Below are 22,632 nucleotides of genomic sequence, written 5' to 3'. Positions count from 1 at the left end.
GTACTAAATGAGAAAAACATGCAGCCAAGAATACTATATCCAGCTAGGCTATCATTGAAAATAGAAGGAGAGATTAAAAGCTTCCAGGACAAACAAAAACTGAAAGAATTTGCAAATACCAAACCAGCTCTACAGGAAATATTGAAAGGGGTCCTCTAAGCAAAGAGAGACCCTAAAAGTAGTAGATCAGAAAGAAACAGACAATATACAATAACAGTCACCTTACAAGCAATACAATGGCACTAAATTCATATCTCTCAATAGTTACCCTGAATGTTAATGGGCTAAATGCCCCAATCAAAAGACACAGGGTATCAGAATGGATAAAAAAACAAAACTCATCTATATGTTGCCTACAAGAAACTCATCTTAAACCCGAAGACACCTCCAGGTTTAAAGTGAGGGGGTGGAAAAGAATTTACCATGCTAATGGATATTAGAAGAAAGCAGGAGTGGCAATCCTTATATCAGATCAATTAGATTTTAAGCCAAAGACTATAATAAGAGATGAGGAACGATACTATATCATACTCAAAGGAATTGTCCAACAAGAAGATCTAACAATTTTAAATATCTATGCCCCTAACGTGGGAGCAGCCAACTATATAAACCAATTAATAACAAAATCAAAAGAAACACATCGACAATAATACAATAATAGTAGGGGATTTTAACACTCCCCTCACTGAAATGGACAGATCATCCAAGCAAAAGATCAACAAGGAAATCAAGGCCTTAAATGACACACTGGACCAGATGGACATCACAGATATATTCAGCACATTTCATCCCAAAGCAACAGAACACACATTCTTTTCTAGTGCACATGGAACATTCTCCAGAATAGATCACATTCTTGGTCCTAAATCAAGTCTCAACCGGTATCAAAAGATTGGGATCATTCCCTGCATATTTTCAGACCACAATGCTCTGAAGCTAGAATTCAATCACAAGAGGAAATTTGGAATGAACCCAAATACATGGAAACTAAACAGCATCCTTCTAAAGAATTTCCTGGTTGACCCATTCATTCTTTAGAATGTATGTTTATAAAAAATAAAATTAAAAAAAAAAATTCTAAATTAAGGAAAGTCAACATATCAACACGACTTTCAAACTAAAATAATTTTTAAATTATCAAGATCATACTTGAAGAGTGGAAGCATCAAATGTTAATCATTTCGACAAACACCAGGTCCTACTGATTGCTTTTAGTTTGAATCTCTGTACCACTATTTAACGAAACTTTTTTTGCTTCTCTTTCATATTTGTTCTTTCCACCCCTGGTTTGATCAAAAGTCACACAGCCCTTCTCTGCCTGCTTGTGATCTCTCTGTGTCAAATAAATAAATAAAATCTTTAAAAAAAAAAAAGTCACACAGCCTTTCTCCAGTTCCTTTTTTTTATTAGAAGAACTGACCTGATACGTAATGTAATAACACAAATAAATACACTGCCAACTCAGGGAGATCTGTGGAACCAATGTTTTAGGATAACCTGCAGTTCCCTATAGTACTGTCATCATCAGTGGTGTTCTGAGCCTTCCTCTGGTTGAAGGTGTTTAATTCTTCAAACCTGGCATTGATGTAGCTCCTTTGCTTCTGAGCCTTTAACAGCATTTGAAGATAGTGTACTTGACAATATATACCTCAAAATGTGGTCTGTATGCAAGTCTCTATCTCCTGAAATCTTAGTTTACAATTTAGTAAGTTCCACTGTTCTCTCCTGTAAATCAAATATAGCGTTCTTGTACACATTTTGGTCTCTGCTGCACCAGTATGTGACTTCACAATGGAGGCATTCTCCATTCTGTACGGAGAAGCCTATGGCCATCTAACTTCCAGTGGAGACTATCATCTGTCCAGTACATCCACTCCAACCACAATTGGGTTCCAAGGATTTGCGTAGGTCTGCGCTGAAGCTGCTCTAACAGTTTTCCGTGACGGTCTGTGTCTTCTGAAGTCCAGGTCCCTATGGCATCACCAATGAGTATGATGGCACTAAGGGAGAATAAAGCTAACAGACACCATCTGACCTCCTCCTCCTCCTCCAGTCCTAGCACCTGCTGGCTCTGCACTTCTGTCTTTGTATTTTGGAGGGTGGATGTCAGGGGAAAGAATTAACCGTAAGTTTCAAATGCCTAAAAGTACTCATGTGGAAATAAAAAGTATAAAGTTGTATATAACCATGTTTACTTCAAAAAGTCAGAAGATCCGGCGCCTGGGTGGCTCCGTGGGTTAAAGCCTCTGCCTTCGGCTCGCTCAGGTCATGGTCCCAGAGTCCTGGAATCGGGGCCCGCATCGGGCTCTCTGCTCAGCGGGGAGCCTGCTTCCTCCTCTCTCTGACTGCCTCTCTGCCTCCTTGTGATCTATCTCTATGTCAAATAAATAAATAAAATCTTAAAAAAAAAAAAAGTCAGAAGATCAAAATTTAAAAAAAAAAATAATAATTGATAGCACATATTAAAAAAAAAAAGTCAGAAGATCAAAGGTAGAAACAAAGGTTTGGAATTCATCGGCGTATTCCATGATTGGAATTCATCGGAATATTCCATACTCCCATGATAACAAAGCTAGGAGACTGAAGGAACTTCTGTAGAGAAAACGTATAGAAAAAAACTGGGAGATCAAGGACCAAAGTAGAACAGAGGGGATACTGAAAGCAAAGGAATCTGAGCAGGCATGCCCAGTGAGACACAAGAAAAACAGTTTCGGAGATTCCAAGAGAAGAATTTTTCAGGAAGGTAGAAGTGGGCAACAATGACAAATGCTGCTCAGATGTCAAATATGACAAAAGTGGAGAAATGACCACTAGCATTCTCAGGAGAGTCACTGGTGACTTTGCCAAGAGCCAAGATGGAGAGTTCTACAGAGAACACGTGAGGTGAAGACAACGCCTACAGATGATTCTTAGGTCAGGCCCTATAATATATGCAGAGCAATCCTAAAGGAATGTATGCTCTATACGCCCTATGCTTTCATGATGAAAGCAGGGACGTAATATCAGGGCACCCCATTTCCCAGTAATCACTGTGTCCAAGAGAATGAGTAAAGGGGCAATGAAAACAAGACAGCTTGAAGAGATTCCTTTTCTAGTTCTTAAGGGCCAACTGGGAAACTGGAAAACTTGGTAAGAAAACAACTTCCCTTCATACTCACTCCCCAAGAGAGGGCCATACAAGCCCAAGAGCACATGGGCTGGATATAGCAGGTGTTCCGTCAATACTGAAGAATGCACTGGTAATTACATAAGTGAAATTCAATAGGTCTTTATTGGCTCACGTACTTATTTGGTGGGTGTTTGTGAAGACTTAATGATGAAAGGTGTCCAATGTCTAGCACATGACTGCTATTCATTTTTTTCAGTTCTAGAACATCCAAAAATGGTCCCCCAATGAAGTTCTATCTACCAATCTACTGGTCAGGAAGATATAAAGAGATGTTCCTTCACCCAAATCCTGAAAGTTAAATCAGAGGCCAGGCCTCTAAGGCTCACTGTACCCTGTACACCATCTAAGGCTCACTGTACCCACTGTACACCGTTACAGAGTCTAGGGACAAGAGGCATCACAAAGATAGCTTTGAAACAAGCCAGCAGATAGGCACATTTCATCCCCGCCCCCCCCATTTGCCTTGTCAACCAGGTCCCCCATATGTAAAGTGACAAACTGCAATACGGGGAGAAGGAAACAGAACAGGGTCAGAGAAATACAATCCAAAGTAAAAATCACTTCTGTGTGGAGCTCACAAAAGATCTGGGTTACCGTCGGCTGCAAACTGCTGCTCTCCTGGCTGAAGGTCTTGCCGGAAGTCGTTCTCCTCATCAGAGTCATCTGGGTGATGGTGATTGTTGTCATGGATGTTGGCATTATTCTGGGCATTGTTATCATTGTCATTGTTGGAGTTCTGGTTGCTAACAAGGGCCGAGGAAACCCCAATTCCCGTGCCTGCACTCAGGCCGACTCGAGCGCAGCCCTAAGGCAAGAAGAAAGCACATGCGTATTCACTCTGGTTAGTATAGAACACTTCGTTTTTCATATTCCTCCGTTTCACCTTGATCTAAGAATATTTACAAAGCACTACTTTCACATATGCATCAAGCACCTCATTAGAGGTTCATAAGACTTCAAGCAAGATGCAGTGCTATTAGTCTGGATTTACAGATGATGAAATACAGTGGAAAGAGATCTGGGTAAGAGACCGGTAGGTGCTAGAGCTGGGACTTGAAACCCAATACTCTGACCTCCAATCCTGAGCCTTCCCCGCTATACTGTACTGCTTGCACAGTGGGAATGTACCCATTAAGAACTGAAGGAGAGAGGGGCGCCTGGGTGGCTCAGGGGGTTAAAGCCTCTGCCTTCGGCTCAGGTCATGATCCCAGGGTCCTGGGATCGAGCCCCACATCAGGCTCTCTGCTCAGCGGGGAGCCTGCTTCCCCCTCTCTCTCTGCCTGCTTCTCTGCCTACTTGTGATCTCTGTCAAATAAATAAATAAAATCTTTAAAAAAACAAAACAAAACAAAACAAAAAAAGAACTGAAGGAGAGAGAAGATAATTAGCTGAAGCATTGTTTTTATTACAATGACAGTGAAAGTCTTATTAGTTAGGCAGTTTTATTATTTTTTTTAAAGATTTTATTTATTTATTTGACAGAGAGAGAGAGATCACAAGTAGGCAGAAAGGCAGCCAGAGAGAGCGGGGGAAGCAGGCTCCCCACTGAGCAGAGAGCCCTATGCGGGGCTCGATCCCAGGCCCCTGAGATCATGACCTGAGCTGAAGGCAGATGTTTAACCCACTGAGCCACCCAGGCACCCTGGTTAAGCAGTTTTAAAATAACATTTCGTACAACTAGACAATCTTGGGTTTTCCAGGATTTTCATCTGCACAGAAGAGAGCAAAGTAAAATGTGTCCAAAATGAATCCCTAATCCATATTTACATCTGAGGTTCTTAATTAGAGAATTAATCTCCCAACTAATTACTCTGAGTAATAAATTTTGACCTAGCTCAAATTTCCACCTTTGCTCGTATCTCACCTTCAGCTTACGGAACTGACAGAGACAGCTTTCCACTTACTTTTTCCTCTCCCTTCTCTGGAGACCCCTTACCAGAGCAATTGGTAAATTTGCACCATGCAAATTATAACCCGTATGCCTTCACTGGAGGATAGCAGTAAAAAGTCCGATTGTAACAATGTAAGGGCATATTATTAGGAAAAAATATCACTGAGGTTTTGTTTTCCTCCTTGAGTATTAAAATAAACAATTCCCTCAAATGTGACTTACTTTGGGTGGTTCACGAAACATCTGGTCCAGTGAAATAAACTCGAGGCTGGGCAACAATTCAATAAACTGGCCAAAGGAGTCCAGCTTCAAAGCATGGCACCGCACTAAATTGATATCGACCAATCGTGTCCATCTTGAGTGGTCTGTTGGGAGAAATGACATGGCCAGAGAGTTTAACTAACACTTTCTCCATTACAGATGAATTCTGCTTTAGGTCACAAAGATTTTCAAAACCTTTTCCTTTAAATAACTTTGATTTTATCTCATGATCTCAAAAACTTGATGACTAAATTATGATGTCTTCTTACCTAATTTCATTGGGAATTATTAACTTGAAACCAAGTGAACCTGGATCTAAATGTGATCCATTCAACAACCTACATGCCTATTCAACAACAGGACACTAAAGAAATGTTGGTGCATCCATTTAATAGAACATTATGCAGCTGTTAAAAAGAATGAAGGAAAATTGAGTATGCTTGCTATGGAAAACTCTCCCAAATACTCGTAGTGTAAAAACCAAGCTTACGGGAGAGGGTATACCTGAAAAGGTCCTTTGGATATATAAATCATTTTTAAATGCTACACATGTATAGGCTGCAATATGCACAAAATAATCTGTCCAGAGAATATACAAGAAACTGTTGATGGTGGTTACCTTTGAGAAGAGGAGACTTTTCATTTTGTACCTTTCTGCACTGTTTGGTATTGTTTACCAAGTGCATGTATTACTTTTAGTTTTTAAGTGTTAACAGGAGTTCTGAGTGATGGGATTATAGGCCATTTTTTGTTTTCTTCTTTATACACTTCTGTATTTAAGAAAACAAACAAACCAAAAATCCAATAAATGTTATTTTTTAAAAGTGATCTATGCCTGCTACCACCTAAAGTTTGTATTTCCCAATAACTTCTTGGTGCAGCTGGGCTAGGGACAGAATTTCCACTTCCAGTAGGGGAGACATGGCCATTCTAATGAGTAATCTCAAGAGATGCTCCAGAGCCTGAGAAGAGGCTGGAGACGGGCTCTATAAGGAGCTACAGAAGCCCAAAGAGGCAACTCAGACAGGAAAGGAGGCTGTTGTGCAGAGGTCAGTGAGGGGGCTTGACTTGGTAAAGAGGATGTCACAATGAAAATTCTCTAGCTCGGAATTTACTTAAAGGTTTGTGAATTTAGGTATTTAAGAAGGGCCTTGAAAGAAACAAATAACAGCCCTCTCTAGGGGAGGAAAAAGAACTCCCCATATAAGGAAACGTATCAAGTACAGAAATCACACTCGGTACACAAGGGGTCAGGTGGCGGGGGAGAGCTGAAAAAGCTTAAAATTTTAAGGAAAAAGAAAATTTCACAAGTTAATGCTAAATATGTCACTTAACTAAAGTTTTGTTTGTTTTTTGTTTTTTTTTTTAAATACATACCCACTTTGTCCTTTCAGATAATGTGCCATTTGAAGGTACTTCAGAGAAAACAAATGTAATATCCCAGGCAACAATTCCTAACCTTAATTTTACGTGCCTGGCTCAAAGAAGTATGTATAAAAAAATCAGGGCAGTTGACTCCATAACCCAGACAGTGCCAATTTCTAGGCAGAGAACTTCAGGAGTTCAAAAAGGCACTGACAGAATACTTCCAACTTGGTTATCAAAGGTTCCCAGCACTTGTATGACCAATCTTATAAAATATCTACATTTTACGTTAGGAATACAATTCATACCACACACAGAAAACAAAAATATATATTCTTGTGATAGCAGGCAGACATAGCCATAGTTAAGACTACGGTACCTGAGATCCAATTGTATGGGTTATGAAGATGGGGGCAATTATAAATTGCCAGGTATTTGATACAGGAAAAAACTTCATTGACTGCCTTCATCCCTATATCGGTGATGATACCAGGATTTTCTACCACATCAGCCAAGCCATACTTTACCAGATCTGCATTCGCCATTCTACCTAAAGAGAAATCAATTAAAAAAAAAAAGATTCTTAAATGTCATGGAATGTTGCTGATTCTTTATTTTAACATCCAGTATATTACTCTCTATGATCGTTGTGTGTCATCGATCCATCATCAGGTTCAAGTCTGAATACAATTTTAGGTGCAAATGCCATTTATCTTGCAAAATAAAAACTTATATTAAAAGTCAAGGGAGAGCTAACAGAAACATTTTCAATTCTCTAGAAAAGGGAAAAAAAGCAAAAATTCTTAAAGTAAGTAAACTGAGGGATATATTGCATTGGTTCACACTTACAGTGAAGTTTTAGCTTTAGCTTTTAAAAAGAAAAATAAGATCTTAAATATGTAATTCTCTTTTACGGTATCGGGATCATGTTTTTGGAGGCAGGTATGCCCAGGCATAGAAAAGAGTAAACTGGTAATTCAGGGTCATTCTTAGAACACATGGTATTGGTTAGTAAAGATGTGACCATCCCCAGAAAATGGAATTCTAACTCAAATACACCCACTCCCTCAGCCAATGAGCTTTAGTGCCCCCCATCGTGTAGGCACGTATGGGGATGGGGGTGGGGGATGGGTATCAGTAAAAGACAATCCTCGTCCTAAACTGTGGTGGCACTGGAAATCAACCTCATTCCTTGCCTCCTATCCTCATTTTCCCCCGGTTCCTGTCCTTACTCTCCAGGATGGTCTGCTTGACTACAAGCAACCTGAAGGAAAAGGGACTGTGTCCAGTTAGGTGACAGTCACATTTTCAATGACCAGCAGGGTGCTGGGGAGACAGGAACTTAATAAACATCTCTCACAGTTCTTACTAACACCTGCCACCAAGTACAAAGAAAAAACACTGTTGCTCTGGTGAAGATGCCCCACACACATTACAGGGATTTAAAACAACTATTAACTCCAAACTCTTCCTATTTTACTCTCCACATAGTTTCAGTCTCTCACCTACAGTCCCCATTTTTGATATTTATTGTCCATTTTCTGCAGATTTATCTTAATCCGTCCTTTACAATTTGGCTGAGCCATTTTCTTTAGCCTGCTGAAAAACATTTTTCTTGCCCTTTGGACTTGAAATTTTTCTAAGGATTGGGTAAATCTTGAACTGACCCTGTTTCTTGTCTGCATAAATGTTGTAACCTGACATAACATATCCATCATACATTCATTCCTTTTGAGACCACCACCTTTTTCCAGCTCTTGGGTTCTACTTGATTGTCATGTTCCCTCAAGAACTCTGATGACATCATCTAGAACACATTTCTGTTTCTTTTTCTTTAGCCCACAGATCAGCTAAAAGTAAAAGAGTAAAAGCTACCATTTACTAAATGCTTTCTAAGGGTCAGAGATTGTATGATAACAGTGGTTTTATTACGGACGACTCCAAACCACCCACGGAAAAAATGGCAAGTGGTCTTATCTCTACTTAACAAATGGGAAACCATGGACTTAAGAAGTAACTTGCCCAAGGTCCCATCATTTGTTAGAGGCAGGTCTCAATTCCATCTCTCCCCCGTCTCCAAAGCCCCAGCACTAAAAACAACACTGCTCTGGCTTTTAACAAGTTTTACATCCCTATCACCTTCAAATAAAACTCTGCTATCATAAATCTATGAAAGGAAAAACCCCCTGTAAGTATTCACCTTTGGAACACTTTTCTTCTACCCTTAACACACAGCATCTGCTTTTCAGCACATCCATTTCCCCAATATGGCCCTGTCATTTTTCCCATAAATGTATGGGGCACAAAGGTGATGTTTCTATTGGTATTTGGCCAAGTCTTCGTAACAAAACAGAGATCCAAGTTCTACTAGAGGTGATGCTACCCCTACCCTCAGGAGAGGCACTTCAAAATCTAAATTACTGCGAAGAGTGAGATTAAGTAGCAAAGTATGAGCAGTGACCACGCGTTCCTCCCTGGATGCTGCTAGAGGCACCTGGCGCCTACAGTGATAGATAATCCTGGGCTGTCTTTGGAGGGTCGGAGGCAAATATGTATCTGGAGAAATGGATGAACTGCAGCAAATATGAAAACAAGAAATGTTTATGAAAAGGTCAAGACAGAGATTTCAATATGAAAGACACTATGAAACATGCTGAAAAGCATAACGTAGCAGTAGTCAAAAGATAAAGTGCTTTTCTATGGAATGTGTCTTTCAGGAAAAGAGACACAATTGGGAAATAGCTGGTTATAAAGATAACCCTCAGAAGACAATCTTTCAGTGGGCCTAAATGTGGCCATCTTGGGGAAGAGGAAAAAATAAAATTACAGAAAGCTAAAAATCTTGCTGGGTTACACAGAAGGTACTGTAGAAACAAAACAGACAATGTAAGCAACCTCATTCAAAACCAGAAAAGCCTGGTATCAAATACATTAATTTTATATTAAATGACTATACTAGGTTAGCATTTTAAAGCTATGTTGGTGAAAAGCCAATCTTTTTCAAAGTTATACAATGAAAAATAATTCCCATTAAACTGGCAAAAAGATAATGATTTGATTTCTTAATCCTTCACATGTAGTAATGAGCACTGCAACAAAGAAAAAGCAAACAAAACAACAGAGAGGTCTACTAAAAATGAAAAAGGACAACAGTCACTTGTTTGACCTAGACTGTCCTGACCAGAGGAATCAAGTCTTGTGTTCTTTCAGGTGCAAACTAGATCCTAAGAAAAAATGCCATCTGCTATGACAGTGCGTTTAAGAAAGACTTGTTAGAAATAACACGGGGAAGAAACAATTCTTGCAAAAAATAAAAACATGCTGACGGTGGAAATGCTCTTGCATGTCTGATTAATGTCATGTAGGAAAAAAGCTTGAATAATGAATTGACATGCATTCAAACCCAAAGGAATGAGTTCCCAATTGTAAATACATTCCAGAAAATGCTGTCAACAAGCCTTCCAACAGCAATCATCATCAAATGAATACTGACCATCATGTGCTCACACTATCTGGGAAATCCAGAACCCCCAGCGGGCTTATTATGGAAATGAAGAGCATGGACAGGGAATGGGACCTCATCTGAGAGGACCATCAAAAGCTTCAAGAAGTGTGGCAGATCAAATTCAACAAATGGAACCAAGGATGACATTCTGTGAAAAAAATGAAGCAGAATGGGAAAGAAACTTGGGCAGTAAAATGAAGACAATATCAAATGTAGGTAAGGACTTTTTTTTTTTGCATACTGTTAATCATTATATTTTCTATAATACACTAAGTCAGAGGCAATACGGGGGGGGAAAAATCACTGACACTTCAAGTTTAAATTAAAAGTTCCTTTTTCAAGAAGGCAGAGCCCCTAAGACTTTAAGCTGTCTTATATTCAAGAAAATATCACACATCTCAATTCAAGTTTCAGTTTGTCAAGTAAGTTCCCTACAGCAATTCTAGGGAATAAAATGGTTGATTGAGTCTTACTCTGCAGCAAAAACTCATCTACATATCCCAGATGAAGTGTTTCAAACTGGGGGAACTCCAGCTCTGCCATCTTTAGGGCAGAAAAGACGCCATCTTTGGTTAGGGAAGGCTGGATCCGAACTTCATGTAACCTATGGAAAAGAAAAATATCAGAGTAAAATAAAAAACATCAGAATCAAAGGTTCTTCCTAGCATAAGGCTCCGAAAGAAATTCACCTTACTGAGATGTCACATGCAAACAACTTTCCTCTCCTCTACTAAAAAACATTAGAGATGTTTCCTGTAAAGGAGCATTTTGTTAAGTGTGGACATGTCTTAGGTGGTACACTGCAGTTACATTAACAGTCAGTTACACAGTAAGAATCATATATCCTTTCTAATGTTTGCTTAAACCTGATTAAGTCGGGGCGCCTGGGTGGCTCAGTGGGTTAAGCCTCTGCCTTCGGCTCAGGTCATGATCCCAGGGTCCTGGGATCGAGCCCCGCATCGGGCTCTCTGCTCAGCAGGAAGCCTGCTTCCCCTCCTCTCTCTCTCTCTCTCTCTGCCTGCCTCTCTGCCTACTTGTGATCTCTCTCTCTGTCGAATAAATAAATAAAATATTAAAAAAAAAAAAAACCTGATTAAGTCCAAGTAAGAATCTGCATCTGGTGCTGATTATTCAACATCTTTTTTTATGCTGCTGTTAAAAGTGCCATTTTAACAAAGATCATAGTTCCGTAACAGGTAAGAATACCTACTTGCTAAAACTTAGAAAACAGTTTTATTTATACTCATAACATTCTTTTCAAGGAAAGCAAGAGTTTTGGAACTGAAAAGAAACGGTTAACTAGGGGTGCCTGGGTAGCTCAGTGGGTTAAAGCCTCTGCCTTCAGCTCGGGTCATGGTCCCAGGGTCCCGGGATCGAGCCCCACATCGGGCTCCCTGTTCAGAAGGAAGCCTGCCTCCCCCTCTCTCTCTGCCTACCTCTCTGCCTGCTTGTGATCTCTGTCTGTCAAGTAAATAAATAAAATCTTAAAAAAAAAAAAAAAAGAAATGGTTAACTCAATCTTATATATAAAATATAAAAGCAGAGGTAGACCTTTGATCTGCAGGACACCATAAACGTGGCATAAACTGATATAAAGGTATTATATTAAAAATATAAAGGTGTTACAAGGTCAGGATTCTTAAAAAGCTGACTTAAAATACTGATTTCTGAATAGCAAACAGTGTCACCAACTAGCTAAAATAATTCCAAAAATCAGAGAAGGTTGAAAGAATGGTTCCCAAGAGAGCTGCAGACACCAGTGCATCAGTGCTGACTTCTAGTGGACCTCCAGAATGTTGACTGCTTTTCTCTGATGAGACCACACCCCTGCAAGAGCTTGATGGGTGTGGAGGGCAGTTCAGCTGTCATCAGTTGTAAAAGAAGACTACCACTACCAAGTGATGCTCTAATGCTATTTAAACAACTCCTTTATATTTCACATCTAGACAAGGCATAATCAAACTTCCTACACACATTCCCCCAATCTTTACAAAACAGGAAAAAACACTACTCTAAGACAAAAGACAACATGAAGAAGAAACATACCTACGAGCAGCAGTGATAATGAGGTAACCAAGATCTACTTCAAGAGCATTTTTGCAAGCTCCCAAAACGATAGTATGCAAATTTCTAAAACCACCTAGTTAAAGGAGAAAAGGAACAAAAACAGTATTTCCTTCGACCACAGCACTTTTAGTATTTATATGCATTTTAGACGACATTTATCTGGTTAAAAGTAAATCTAAATTTGTTTTTCCATTCAAATTAGTAACTCAAAATGAATTGCAACGACCAGTCATTTCCTAAGAAGAGATGAAAACAGACACTGTCTTCCTGAAGAGGCATTCTGATCGTGTTGGAAGATTACTCCAAATTATTGAGACTGTTAAAAGAAAGGATTTTCAGGAAGCTAGTTCATAAGGGACCTGTAAAGAAGGGATCCTGACATTTTCTAGCCCAAGTCTGAGCCTCCAATGTATCATTGGGAACAAGACCACCACTCCTTTAACTTCAGCTGTTTTATGTTTTCGAAACTTGTAAATACAGACCAAAAACAGTATGCAAATTATTAATGTATACAGCACAGTGAATTTTCACAAGATTGACTTTAAACTTTTATGAAGAGAATCACACAATATGCACTTTTGTGTCTGGCTTCTTCTGCCGAAATTTCTGTTTAGCAGATTCATCCAGATCGCTGCAGACAGTGGCAGTTCATTCACTCTCATTGCTCTGTAATATTCCCTTGCACAAATATGTCACGTGTGAATCACCCATGCTGCTGCTCCTGGGTATTTGGGCTGTTCCATTGGGAGGCTATTATGAACAGTGCTACTATGAACAATTTGGGGCATTGTCTCCTGGTGAAGATATGTATGCATTTCTATTGGCTTTAAAACCAGGGAGGCAAAAAATAAATAAATAAAACCAGGAAGGCCGCTGTTGCTATGCACAGACACTACCAAACAATATTTCAAGGGAATATATCAATTTATACTCAGCCCCAGCAGTGTATGAAAGCCCTGTACATCTCTTTCCTATCAGTCATACTTAGGCATAGTCATTTTAGTGCTTGTGTATCACACTGTGGTTTTATTTTGCATTCCCCTAATGATTAAGGGCATTTCTCATTTTTTCATGTCTATGAACCATTTGGTTATCCCCTTTTGTGAAGTCTTTTGTATTCTGGTTGTATCTCTGTTTTTCTTACTGGGTTGTCTGCCTTTTTCTCATTAATTTTAGTAGTACTTCATATACTCTAGACACAAGCCCTTCATTTGATACCTGTATTGCAAATAGATTCTCACACTCTGAAGCTTTGCTTTTCATTCTTAATCATGCCTTTTGATGAACAGAAAAAAATTTTTAATATAGTATAATTTATCAATTTTTTGTTTATGGTAAGTATTTTTTGGTATCCTGTTTAATAAATCTCTGCCTACCCAAGGTTAAAAAGACATTCTCCTTTTTTTTTTTTTTTAATGAATGTTTTGTTTTTTACATTTGGATCTATGATTCATTTGGAATTAACTTTTGTGTGAGGTATAACTGACTCCTTAATTAAAATATAAGGCAGAGTCATTCTTAAATGCTCATAAGGGAGAAAAGTCTGTTTTTCTTTCAGGACATTTATACAAACTCTTCACTTTTGGGATCTGTAGTCTTCTCTCTAATGAATGGCTCCACTGTGGTCTTCTTATCCCCTCTCTGACTTTTTCCTGTTGCTACAGCCATGAACAATAAAAAAAAAGCTGTTGACCCTGAGGGAGCCTGCTCCATCCCCTTCACAATTTAATTTAAGTGTACTTCCACCAAACTTGACAGAATGCCTAAAAATGCCATGCTTACTCATATTTTAATGGTATTAATAACATCAACTTATATATACCAACAGTACTTAATGATACTCTACTTGTATTCTGAATATACAAAGTTAGATTTTTGTTTTCAACTGTTAGTTATCTACCTCACTAAATTCTGTGGTATCTGTGTTGCAATGAGATGTTTAACGTGGAGCACATTGTTACATATCATTATTTAAAATATAATTAAAGGACCTAGAGAGTAAAATATACTTTCCTTTTAAAAGCCGTCATCTGAGATGAAGCTAATATCCAAGAGTAAACATGAAAGCACTGATGTACCTTAAAGTATTAGACAAACGTGAGACATTATCATTACTAATCCCTTAGTTCTTTTGTAGACCTAAAATGTCCAAGTCAAAAACCATCTCTTTTCACCAACAGACTCTAGAAATCCCTGTTAATATTTCTCAGAAAAATTCCAAATATAACAGCTGTCTGGTTAACTAAGTAATACGGATTAATAAGCCAGAAAACGTGCTTTAACACTCTACTATGTATTTTGAGAAGGCTTAGCACTGCATAAAAAGAAAATGAGTACTAGTCCATGCTCATGGTTACTTACTGTCCATCAAATGCACCAGACAGGGTAATTACTAACAAGCAATTTCTTTTAAAAAGACTCACAAATAAAAGCATAGTAATTTTTAAAACTGATTTGTAAAGTTTTCAGTAACTAAAGAAAAATGAATACCTGATCTCCAACTGTCTTCAACCACATGTTGGATAAGACCTCCAAGGAAAGGGACTCGAACCATTTCCAAATGTTCCAAGTTTCGGGCAGATGCTAAGCCTGTTACTAAAGGGACATACTTCAAGGAGTTTGTGGGCCCTAGGGGAGTAAAAAATACTTCAATGGAACAATGTAAATTTATTTAAAAGTGAATTTTCAAACCAGCAGCTGAAATAACTTACAAATTCTATGTGCAAAACTGAGAGCCAAGTAGGTAACTCTCTATAATTTTTATCTATTAGAACGTATTAGCCTGATAAAGATGTATTTATTTATTCAGCGTAAGGATTTTTTAGTAATGCTGGAGGAATGTTTAGTATTTTCTATAAATCCCCTGAAGTTTCAATAGCTATGAGTTCAAAATAACTAAAGGGAGAAAGCCGAGTTGAGGATGTGGTCCTTCACTCAAGTAAAGAGCTGGATCATAAATACCTCTCTCTGGGAGCAGTGCCGTAGGAGGGGATATGGAAGATTACAAGACACAGGCCTATCTACCACAGAGCTTGCAAAAGACATGGAGATAAAACTGAATAATCTAAGAATACAAAGGCATGACATATCTACTATAAAAATAGTATCTGTTGTACTACATAAAAAAGAAGAGAATAAGAGAAGAGGAAGGAAGTGTATACCTTAGGACAAGGGAATAGTAACACAGTGTAAAGACAGACACTGAGGTAAAGGCTGGCAGAATGGCAGAGGGGACAGTGAATAGGCAAGCCTGACAATAAAAGAAGGTACATCATGGTAATGACTCAGAAAAAAGATATCGAGAGGGGGCCCCAGCTATTAAGAGCTTTAAAGCAGAATAGTTCCCACTTGACATTTTAGGGCAACAGAGACACTGAAGGTTTCTGAACAGAAAGGCAGTACCATAAAGCAGTGCTTTCTGCTTTACGAGATCATAGTGTGACATAACCAGAAATCAGACAGAGATCCATTATAACAATCCTACAGAAAGTAAAAAGTGAGGGGGGCCTGGGTGGCTCAGTCGGAGCCTCTGCCTTCAGCTCAGGTCATGACCTCAGGGTCCTGGGATCGAGACTTGCATTGGGCTCCTTGCTTAGTGGGGAGCCTGCTCCCTCTCCTGCTCCCCCTGCCTGCCTGTACTCCCTCTCTCTCTCTGTCAAATAAATAAATAAAACCTTTAAAAAGTTAAAAAAATAAGAAAGTAAAAAGTACCTGTAAAAAATATGTAGACACTGTGATGCTTCCCCCCCTCCCCACTAAGGGTAAAACACAAATCATGAGTCAACTGACCTTAAACCAAAAAGTACATTTATTTTCACAAGGTGAATAAATTACTGAACATAAATGATAATAATGTAATGTAATTCCATTTACAAACATAGCTATAGAGTTTGCTTTAGGATATTTTTAGAATAGCAGAGGTATAATTCTACCATAACTATGTGCCATTACCTGCACAGTTCCTCATGACGAAAGTTCGTAAACTAATGCAAAGAAAGTCTTTGAACGGCTGTGGTTTAGTGAGTCTTACCCACTTCATATAAAGGTGCCTTAGCATCGGGATACAAGGAATTTCAGGAACATTCACCCCTAAAAACATATACGGAAAAATGAAAATCACGAAAAAACTCTGTATTCTGCATAAAAGTGCAACAGTCTACTTTTCAAGTTGACAATTTGTCCTTCATGGAGATTTTCACCAGAAGAATTACCTAATTAAAGTCCATCAAGTTTGGCTTATTTAAAACAGGCTTGTAATGAACAATCTGAGCAAACCATGAATACTCTACTTTGTTAGTTCTTTAGAAAAGGCATATGGAGATGGGATCTTAAAAGTATTTCCACGATTTATACACATGAATCTTTCTCATAACTCTGCAACTCTTTCAGGATACATACATACACCAGCAGATATAAAATGAAAACAGGTTCCTGAAAACAAAATTATGTGGAAGGAATACACAAAAGTACTATTTGATTACCAACGCCTACTGTCCCACCAGTGAGAAAACTAAAACATGGGCAGGATAGCTGGCTTCAAAAACCATAATACCCAGAGACAGAGATTAAAGCTATTTCTACAAATGAATGAACCTTAACGATTTGTAAATGCATAGGAGAAGCCATTCAGCATGACTCTGAGAAAGTGAGAAACCCATCAGTCATATATTTTAATACTTCAAACTGATGAAGGTATTTTATCCTTCAGACCCATAAGTGACTTAACACTATGAGTCATACCTGCAGAGGACACTGAGAGAAAGGGGATGTAAAGTGGAAGGAAAAGTCAGGAGACAAGAAAAAAGATAGGTAACTTATAAGTTCTAAAAGGAAGAAAGCAGATCAAGGAACCTGCCCAACAGTTAGCCACCACAGCCTCATGAAAAGCCAAGGAAGTGACACAAATATCTGAGAGAAATTCCAAGGACCCAGTGTGATGGCATTTAACAAGGAGCAGCTGGCAAAAAAAAAAAAAAAAAAAGTGTTTTTTTTTTTTTAACAAGGAGCAGCTGGCAAAAAACCAGTTTAATACAAGTTCAAATTGAAGTTGGTAGAAGCCCTGATAGCAAGGGGACTAGAGAAAGCAAACTAGCAGAGCCCCTGAATGACTGGGTCTTTAGAAGCTAAATTCTGCAGGATGCTCCTACTACAAGGAGTATCCCTTAACCTGCCCCTTCCCAAAAAACAGCGACCTTTAGCCTAGAACTACGCCATATATCCTGTATGGCAGCTGATGGGAAGTAAAATTGAGGTTGAGACCAAAGGAAGAAAGGCAGAGGCAAAGAAGTATAGACTAAGACTAAAGATGCAGAACTCAAAAATGTACACTTAGCATCCACCATGATAGTGGTAATTCTGATTAGCAAATTCAGAGTAGAAAGAGTGAGACAGATCCACCAGACAAAGAAGCTCTAGTCTATGCCCAATCCACATTTTGCTTCAAACCCATTCTATAAACAAAGGACACAATTACGGTCTTCCCAGCATGTGCACTAATTTACTATACACATTTACACCACCATCACAGTGTTAAACTGTTGAATTAATCAAATGAATGAATGCATTTCAACAAAATTTACCAACAGCTTGTACCTGCAATGAACAATGACAGGAATCATGGGAAATATAAAGATATAAAAACACTGACTTTAGAGCTTATATTGTAAATTTCAGATACTAACTTTATTATCTAAAAATCCAGTCTCAAACTAGATATCAAATGCCTAATCACAATCATCCCTTGAGCATGTAAATAAAAGGGGGCTAGAGAGCATTCTTCTTCTGCCATAACTGTGCACATAAGCCCCAATTAAGACCCACTCCTTACCATACTGCTGCACTTCCTATACCACCTGACCCAGTTTCAGAAATTTCTAGTCCTTAAGACCATCACCAATGCCCAGAATGCTTAGAACAGAGCAGATACTCAACAGATATTTAAATAAAATATGTAATAAATACATATTATAAGTCAGACTACAGTAACAGGAGTCCTCCCAAAACCCTTTCAATAATGTAAGTCAGAGGTGGCAAATTAAATTTGAGAAAATATCTGCCCTTATTATTTACCTAGGTAGAAATTATTGGGACACAGACTATTTGCATGGAGAATGTACGCCACAATCACTGCAAATAAGGGGCCTTCGGAAAAAGAACATCCCATTTCCCATTTCTCAGAGAAAAAGAAAAGTAGCAGATTTTTTTCTGGTTTGAACATAGGGGAATGTTCTGCTTGGAGAAGATACAAGTAAACTGAGAGCTATTTGGCTTTTTATTCCTTAGTGTTCTAGAGCTGAGCTGTGTAATAAAGTAGCCACTACTGCATGTGGCTGATAAATGAACCTAAGATAAAAATTCAGTTCCTCTGTTTCACTAGCCACAGAGGGAACCACACGGGAGAGTACAAAACCGTGACACTTGCATCACCACAGAAAGTCGCACTGGAGAACTCTTCTCTGAAGGGTCAAACCAGGACCAAAAGGGCAAAGAACAAGGGCAGAATTCCCGCTCCGTGAAATCAAACAAAACAAAGCAAACCACACCACACCCTAGTAACTTTCAAAACTACTCAGATAGTTTTCAAAAACAGAACAGACTGGTTGTGAAGCAGTTATTTCTCTAACCCTCCAGCCCCTATCTAGGACTCCTTAATGGGAAATATAAATTTGTATACACGTCTCACAAGCATTTCTTTGGCCATCATCAATCAACAAAGCTATTTCTAAAATTCTCATTACTCCCTCTCAGTGACTATTCAGTTATAAAACATTTTGAGGTGTCGCAAGTGACCCAAGAAACATGTACTTACCAACTAAATGTAAAGTCTGAATTTTGGCTCCTATAGGAATTTTCAGTTTATTTTCAGGAGGAATTGGAAATGCTCCATTACGATTACGAAATTTCCCCAAAATATGAACATGTGGCATATATGTCCAAATAGATTCTACCAATTCCAAATGAGAAGTTTCTACACCCTAGAAAATAATGCCAAGCAAGCATAAGAAAGGCTATTAATTTGTATCCAAAGCTTCTATTTCTGTATCTAAGATGCTAAGTATGCAATGGAATTTAAAAGTCTGTTATGGATGAAATCTGCATGTGAGTGAGCATATTTGTTCATTCTTTGATTTATTATTTCATCAATTAGTTGATACCAAATATTCAACTAGGTACACTCACCACTAAGTTTGGGCATGCCTGCAAAGCTTCTAGAACGCCTGGAATGCTAAAAGCCTCATGGCCCCGTACCCTTCGCCTCTCAAGGTATCTAGGGTGAAGGCCATAAAGCTGTTCGACATCCGGCATCTTCTTCAATAGTGTTAGAAAACTGGAATCTGTGAAGCCTGAGAAATTCAGAAGCATTTAGAGGCAAGTTCATCTTTGGGTTCATGAACATTTTATTAGGCGCTTGTCATTTCTGTCAAAAGTTAACAACAAAAGGTTTCCTTTTTAAAGTTTCGTAAGACTAACACTATGGCTGAACAAATGATTAAACAGATAATATATTTCTTTAGTAATAGAGGAAGTGTTTCAGAAACCCCACTTATCCTGAATTAATATTTTACAGAGCTGAGGCTTTTAATTTATGATTGCCTTTTTATTGCTGCTGCTTTTAAGGCACAGAAATCTTCAATGGGACAACACACATTTAACCTGGATAACTCGCACCTATTACTGGATTGCTAGGTGAGGAAGGACCACCTATCTGATCAGCTCTCTGGTCCAGAGAACCTCTAGGGCTCTGCAGGGCACACAACTAAAAAAGGGGAAAGATATAATCCTCACCTTTAGGAAGTTCACAGTTCTAACCAAAATCCCTTCTCAAAATAGGTTCTCTTGGTCTACCCATTTCTTAATAATTACTTTATCCTGTTTAACCAACACTCCCTGGACATTTCAGAGAGCTCATTCTTCTGAAAAAAATCAAGTTAGCTAAGAGAACATAAGTGAACCAAACTGAAGGAATACTGAGCTGACACAAAGCTGTTTATCTGGGAGGCTGACCGTGTTCCATGCACCAGATGGGAATGGAGAGGCACGTTACTTTCACACCAGGGGTTTTGGTGAGATAAGTAGGAAGACAAGTTTCACACAGTTGATACTTTATTATCTGGGGTGTTTTGTCTTTAACGGAGGTTGTCAGAAATCCAATTGTCTGCCCACTAATGACAAAAATATTAACTCTCAAGAATGTAAGTGAAGCCCCAAATCAACAAGTCTTAACATACTAAAGTTTTCAAGTTGTTCTATTGGCACAGGGCTGGTCCAGATGACTGTATTAACCTTAGAATCACAAAACTGAAAAGAAGAGACCTCAAAGATCACTTGGTCTGATTATACTTAGTTCTTATTATTACTGTGTAGAGTAACCTTCACTAACAGAGCCACTCAACATGCTAACAATTCTATGTTTTCTCATCTATTCTCCCAACCCAATGAAAAAGGTAATCACTGCACTTAGGAATGCAAAAAAAAAAAAGCTTGGAGGAATTTAAAAGCTACTGTGTGAGTAGCCAGAGTTCAAAACCGAGTCTGACCACTGCCAATGTCCCTCTTTTGTCATACACTACACGTTGCCTCCCATTGAAAAATGGGTATAGTTCCACCTTCTTTATTGAGATTGTGTGAAAACCCAAAGAGATCACATATATAAACCATAAAGTACTACATAAAAACCTTAGTTATTATTATTACTATGTAAAAACCTTAGTTGTTATTATTATTATATAGAGAATTATTACTATTATTATTATTATTATTATTATTATATAGAGAATCAGGGCTTAAACTCCAAGTTAAACTATTGCCAGAGTGGCATTAGTAAGCAGGGTTAATGAGATCTTATTCTAGGCTAGAGACTGCCTTGATCCTCTCTTACATTCATTGCAGGGATGGGAAGCCTTGGGCTCACAGGTATTTATCACAGTCTGAAAGAAGTCAGCAATGTGCAGACAGATTCTTCTCTAATTTGATAAGAGGCAGAAGTGTTAAGGCTAAGGCTGCATCACATGGGAGCTCTGCTATCCTGCCTCTTTAAACAGTGCATTAATCCCATCGCCAGAATTCCTGCTGGTCTAACCTCTATGAAAGCAAATCTAATCTAAGGATTGATGGTCATTTTCACACTGTCCTCATTTTTTTTTTCTTTCCTGCTATAAATGAGCACTCTCTGGAATAAAAGGAGTCCTTTTTCCTTAGGATGGTTTCTTTGAAGTATTTGAAGACGACCGTAGTTAGCCTTCCACCAAGCTAAGTTCTACCCTCAGGTCTTTGCAATGTTCTTCACAAAAAGGTATATATACTGATAACTAAGAGGCCAACTGATAACAGTTACCAGTTGACTGATGACCCTTTCCAAAGGCTATACCACCCCAAACTGTAAAAATATTCCAGTACCACAGAGTCTATCCAGTTCCACTTCACTTCTGCCAAGGCTCCCCCCCACCACCACCACCCTCATCCCATTTTCAAAATATCAGGATCTGGACAATGCTGATAAAATGTCATTAAACAAGACATTCAAAATCGGTATACAACAATAATTAAAAGTCACTAGTTAACAGATTGGTGTTAACTAAAAACAAGCCTTAATTGGCCCTTCATTTTAATTCTTCCCTTTCAGGTGTATTCTGTTTAACGAAGTCATCAACGTTCTTTTCTGGTCGCTTTACCTGAGATCCACTTGTGTGCTTAGGCTACTAACTCTGAATTCTTCACCTACAAGACCAATGCCTTATTTGAGAATCTCTTAAGACCTTGTACAGCCTTCCAAAAGTGCTAAAGAAATGAAAGTGCCAGAAATGCAATTTCTGTGGCTTGCTAGAGCAGCTCTACACAAATTGATTAATATCTGTTTAACTGGAGGATGCCATTAAGGGGTATAGGGAACTTATGAAAACCTGCATCATGGAACGAAGGCCACTTTGTCTAATATAATAGACGTATGTTAAGTTCTCCAGAGCTACATGTGTGGAACGGGCTGATGTAGTCCCTTAAGGAACAAAACCAGTAAAGCCTCAGGCAAAACACATTTTCTCAACCCAAATGAACCTAACTAATTTAGATAAATTCTGCCTCCCTACCTACAAAGTGACTTATATCGCCTATCTTAAAGACAAGTAATGTTTGGTGGGAGTATTATGAGGTTCCAGTAGGACTCTAGGGTACCTTATAGGCTAGATCCACTTACCACTCGGCATGTATTCCCACCACCGCCCTGCACAGAGATCCACAACCCTCACCACTCTCAGATATAGGGTCACTGCTTCTTTTAGCTTCCTGGAGAGACATTCCATACACATGATATCCTGCAGAGGGAGGTACCTTTGTGAGAGAAAGAAACTCATATTTATCAAGTGGTAAGTACTTCCTCTC

At 38.6% G+C, this 22,632-nt stretch overlaps 1 protein-coding gene across 5 annotated transcripts in view; it reads right to left on the bottom strand.

Annotated features, from left to right (window-relative positions):
• The window catches only part of FBXO38 (F-box protein 38), a 58,541-nt gene that overhangs the window by 23,507 nt on the left and 12,402 nt on the right, over positions 1-22,632 (bottom strand). For 3 of the 5 annotated variants that reach the window (XM_047729487.1, XM_047729490.1, XM_047729491.1), the window contains 10 exons: positions 22,448-22,581; positions 19,438-19,601; positions 19,067-19,232; positions 16,210-16,347; positions 14,749-14,886; positions 12,238-12,331; positions 10,665-10,795; positions 7,066-7,236; positions 5,283-5,425; positions 3,764-3,974 (listed from right to left, as the gene is read on the bottom strand). In XM_047729487.1, the coding sequence (XP_047585443.1) occupies positions 3,764-3,974; positions 5,283-5,425; positions 7,066-7,236; positions 10,665-10,795; positions 12,238-12,331; positions 14,749-14,886; positions 16,210-16,347; positions 19,067-19,232; positions 19,438-19,601; positions 22,448-22,581 (1,490 nt within the window). The remainder of the gene's footprint in view (positions 1-3,763; positions 3,975-5,282; positions 5,426-7,065; positions 7,237-10,664; positions 10,796-12,237; positions 12,332-14,748; positions 14,887-16,209; positions 16,348-19,066; positions 19,233-19,437; positions 19,602-22,447; positions 22,582-22,632) is intronic. The other 2 variants (XM_047729488.1, XM_047729489.1) reach the window with 1 other exon arrangement.

The sequence above is a fragment of the Lutra lutra genome, chromosome 5 (genome assembly GCF_902655055.1).
Source record: "Lutra lutra chromosome 5, mLutLut1.2, whole genome shotgun sequence".
NCBI lineage: Eukaryota > Metazoa > Chordata > Mammalia > Carnivora > Mustelidae > Lutra > Lutra lutra.
The sequence above is the reverse complement of the archived record's forward strand: the minus strand, read 5'-3'. Positions and strand labels throughout refer to the sequence as shown.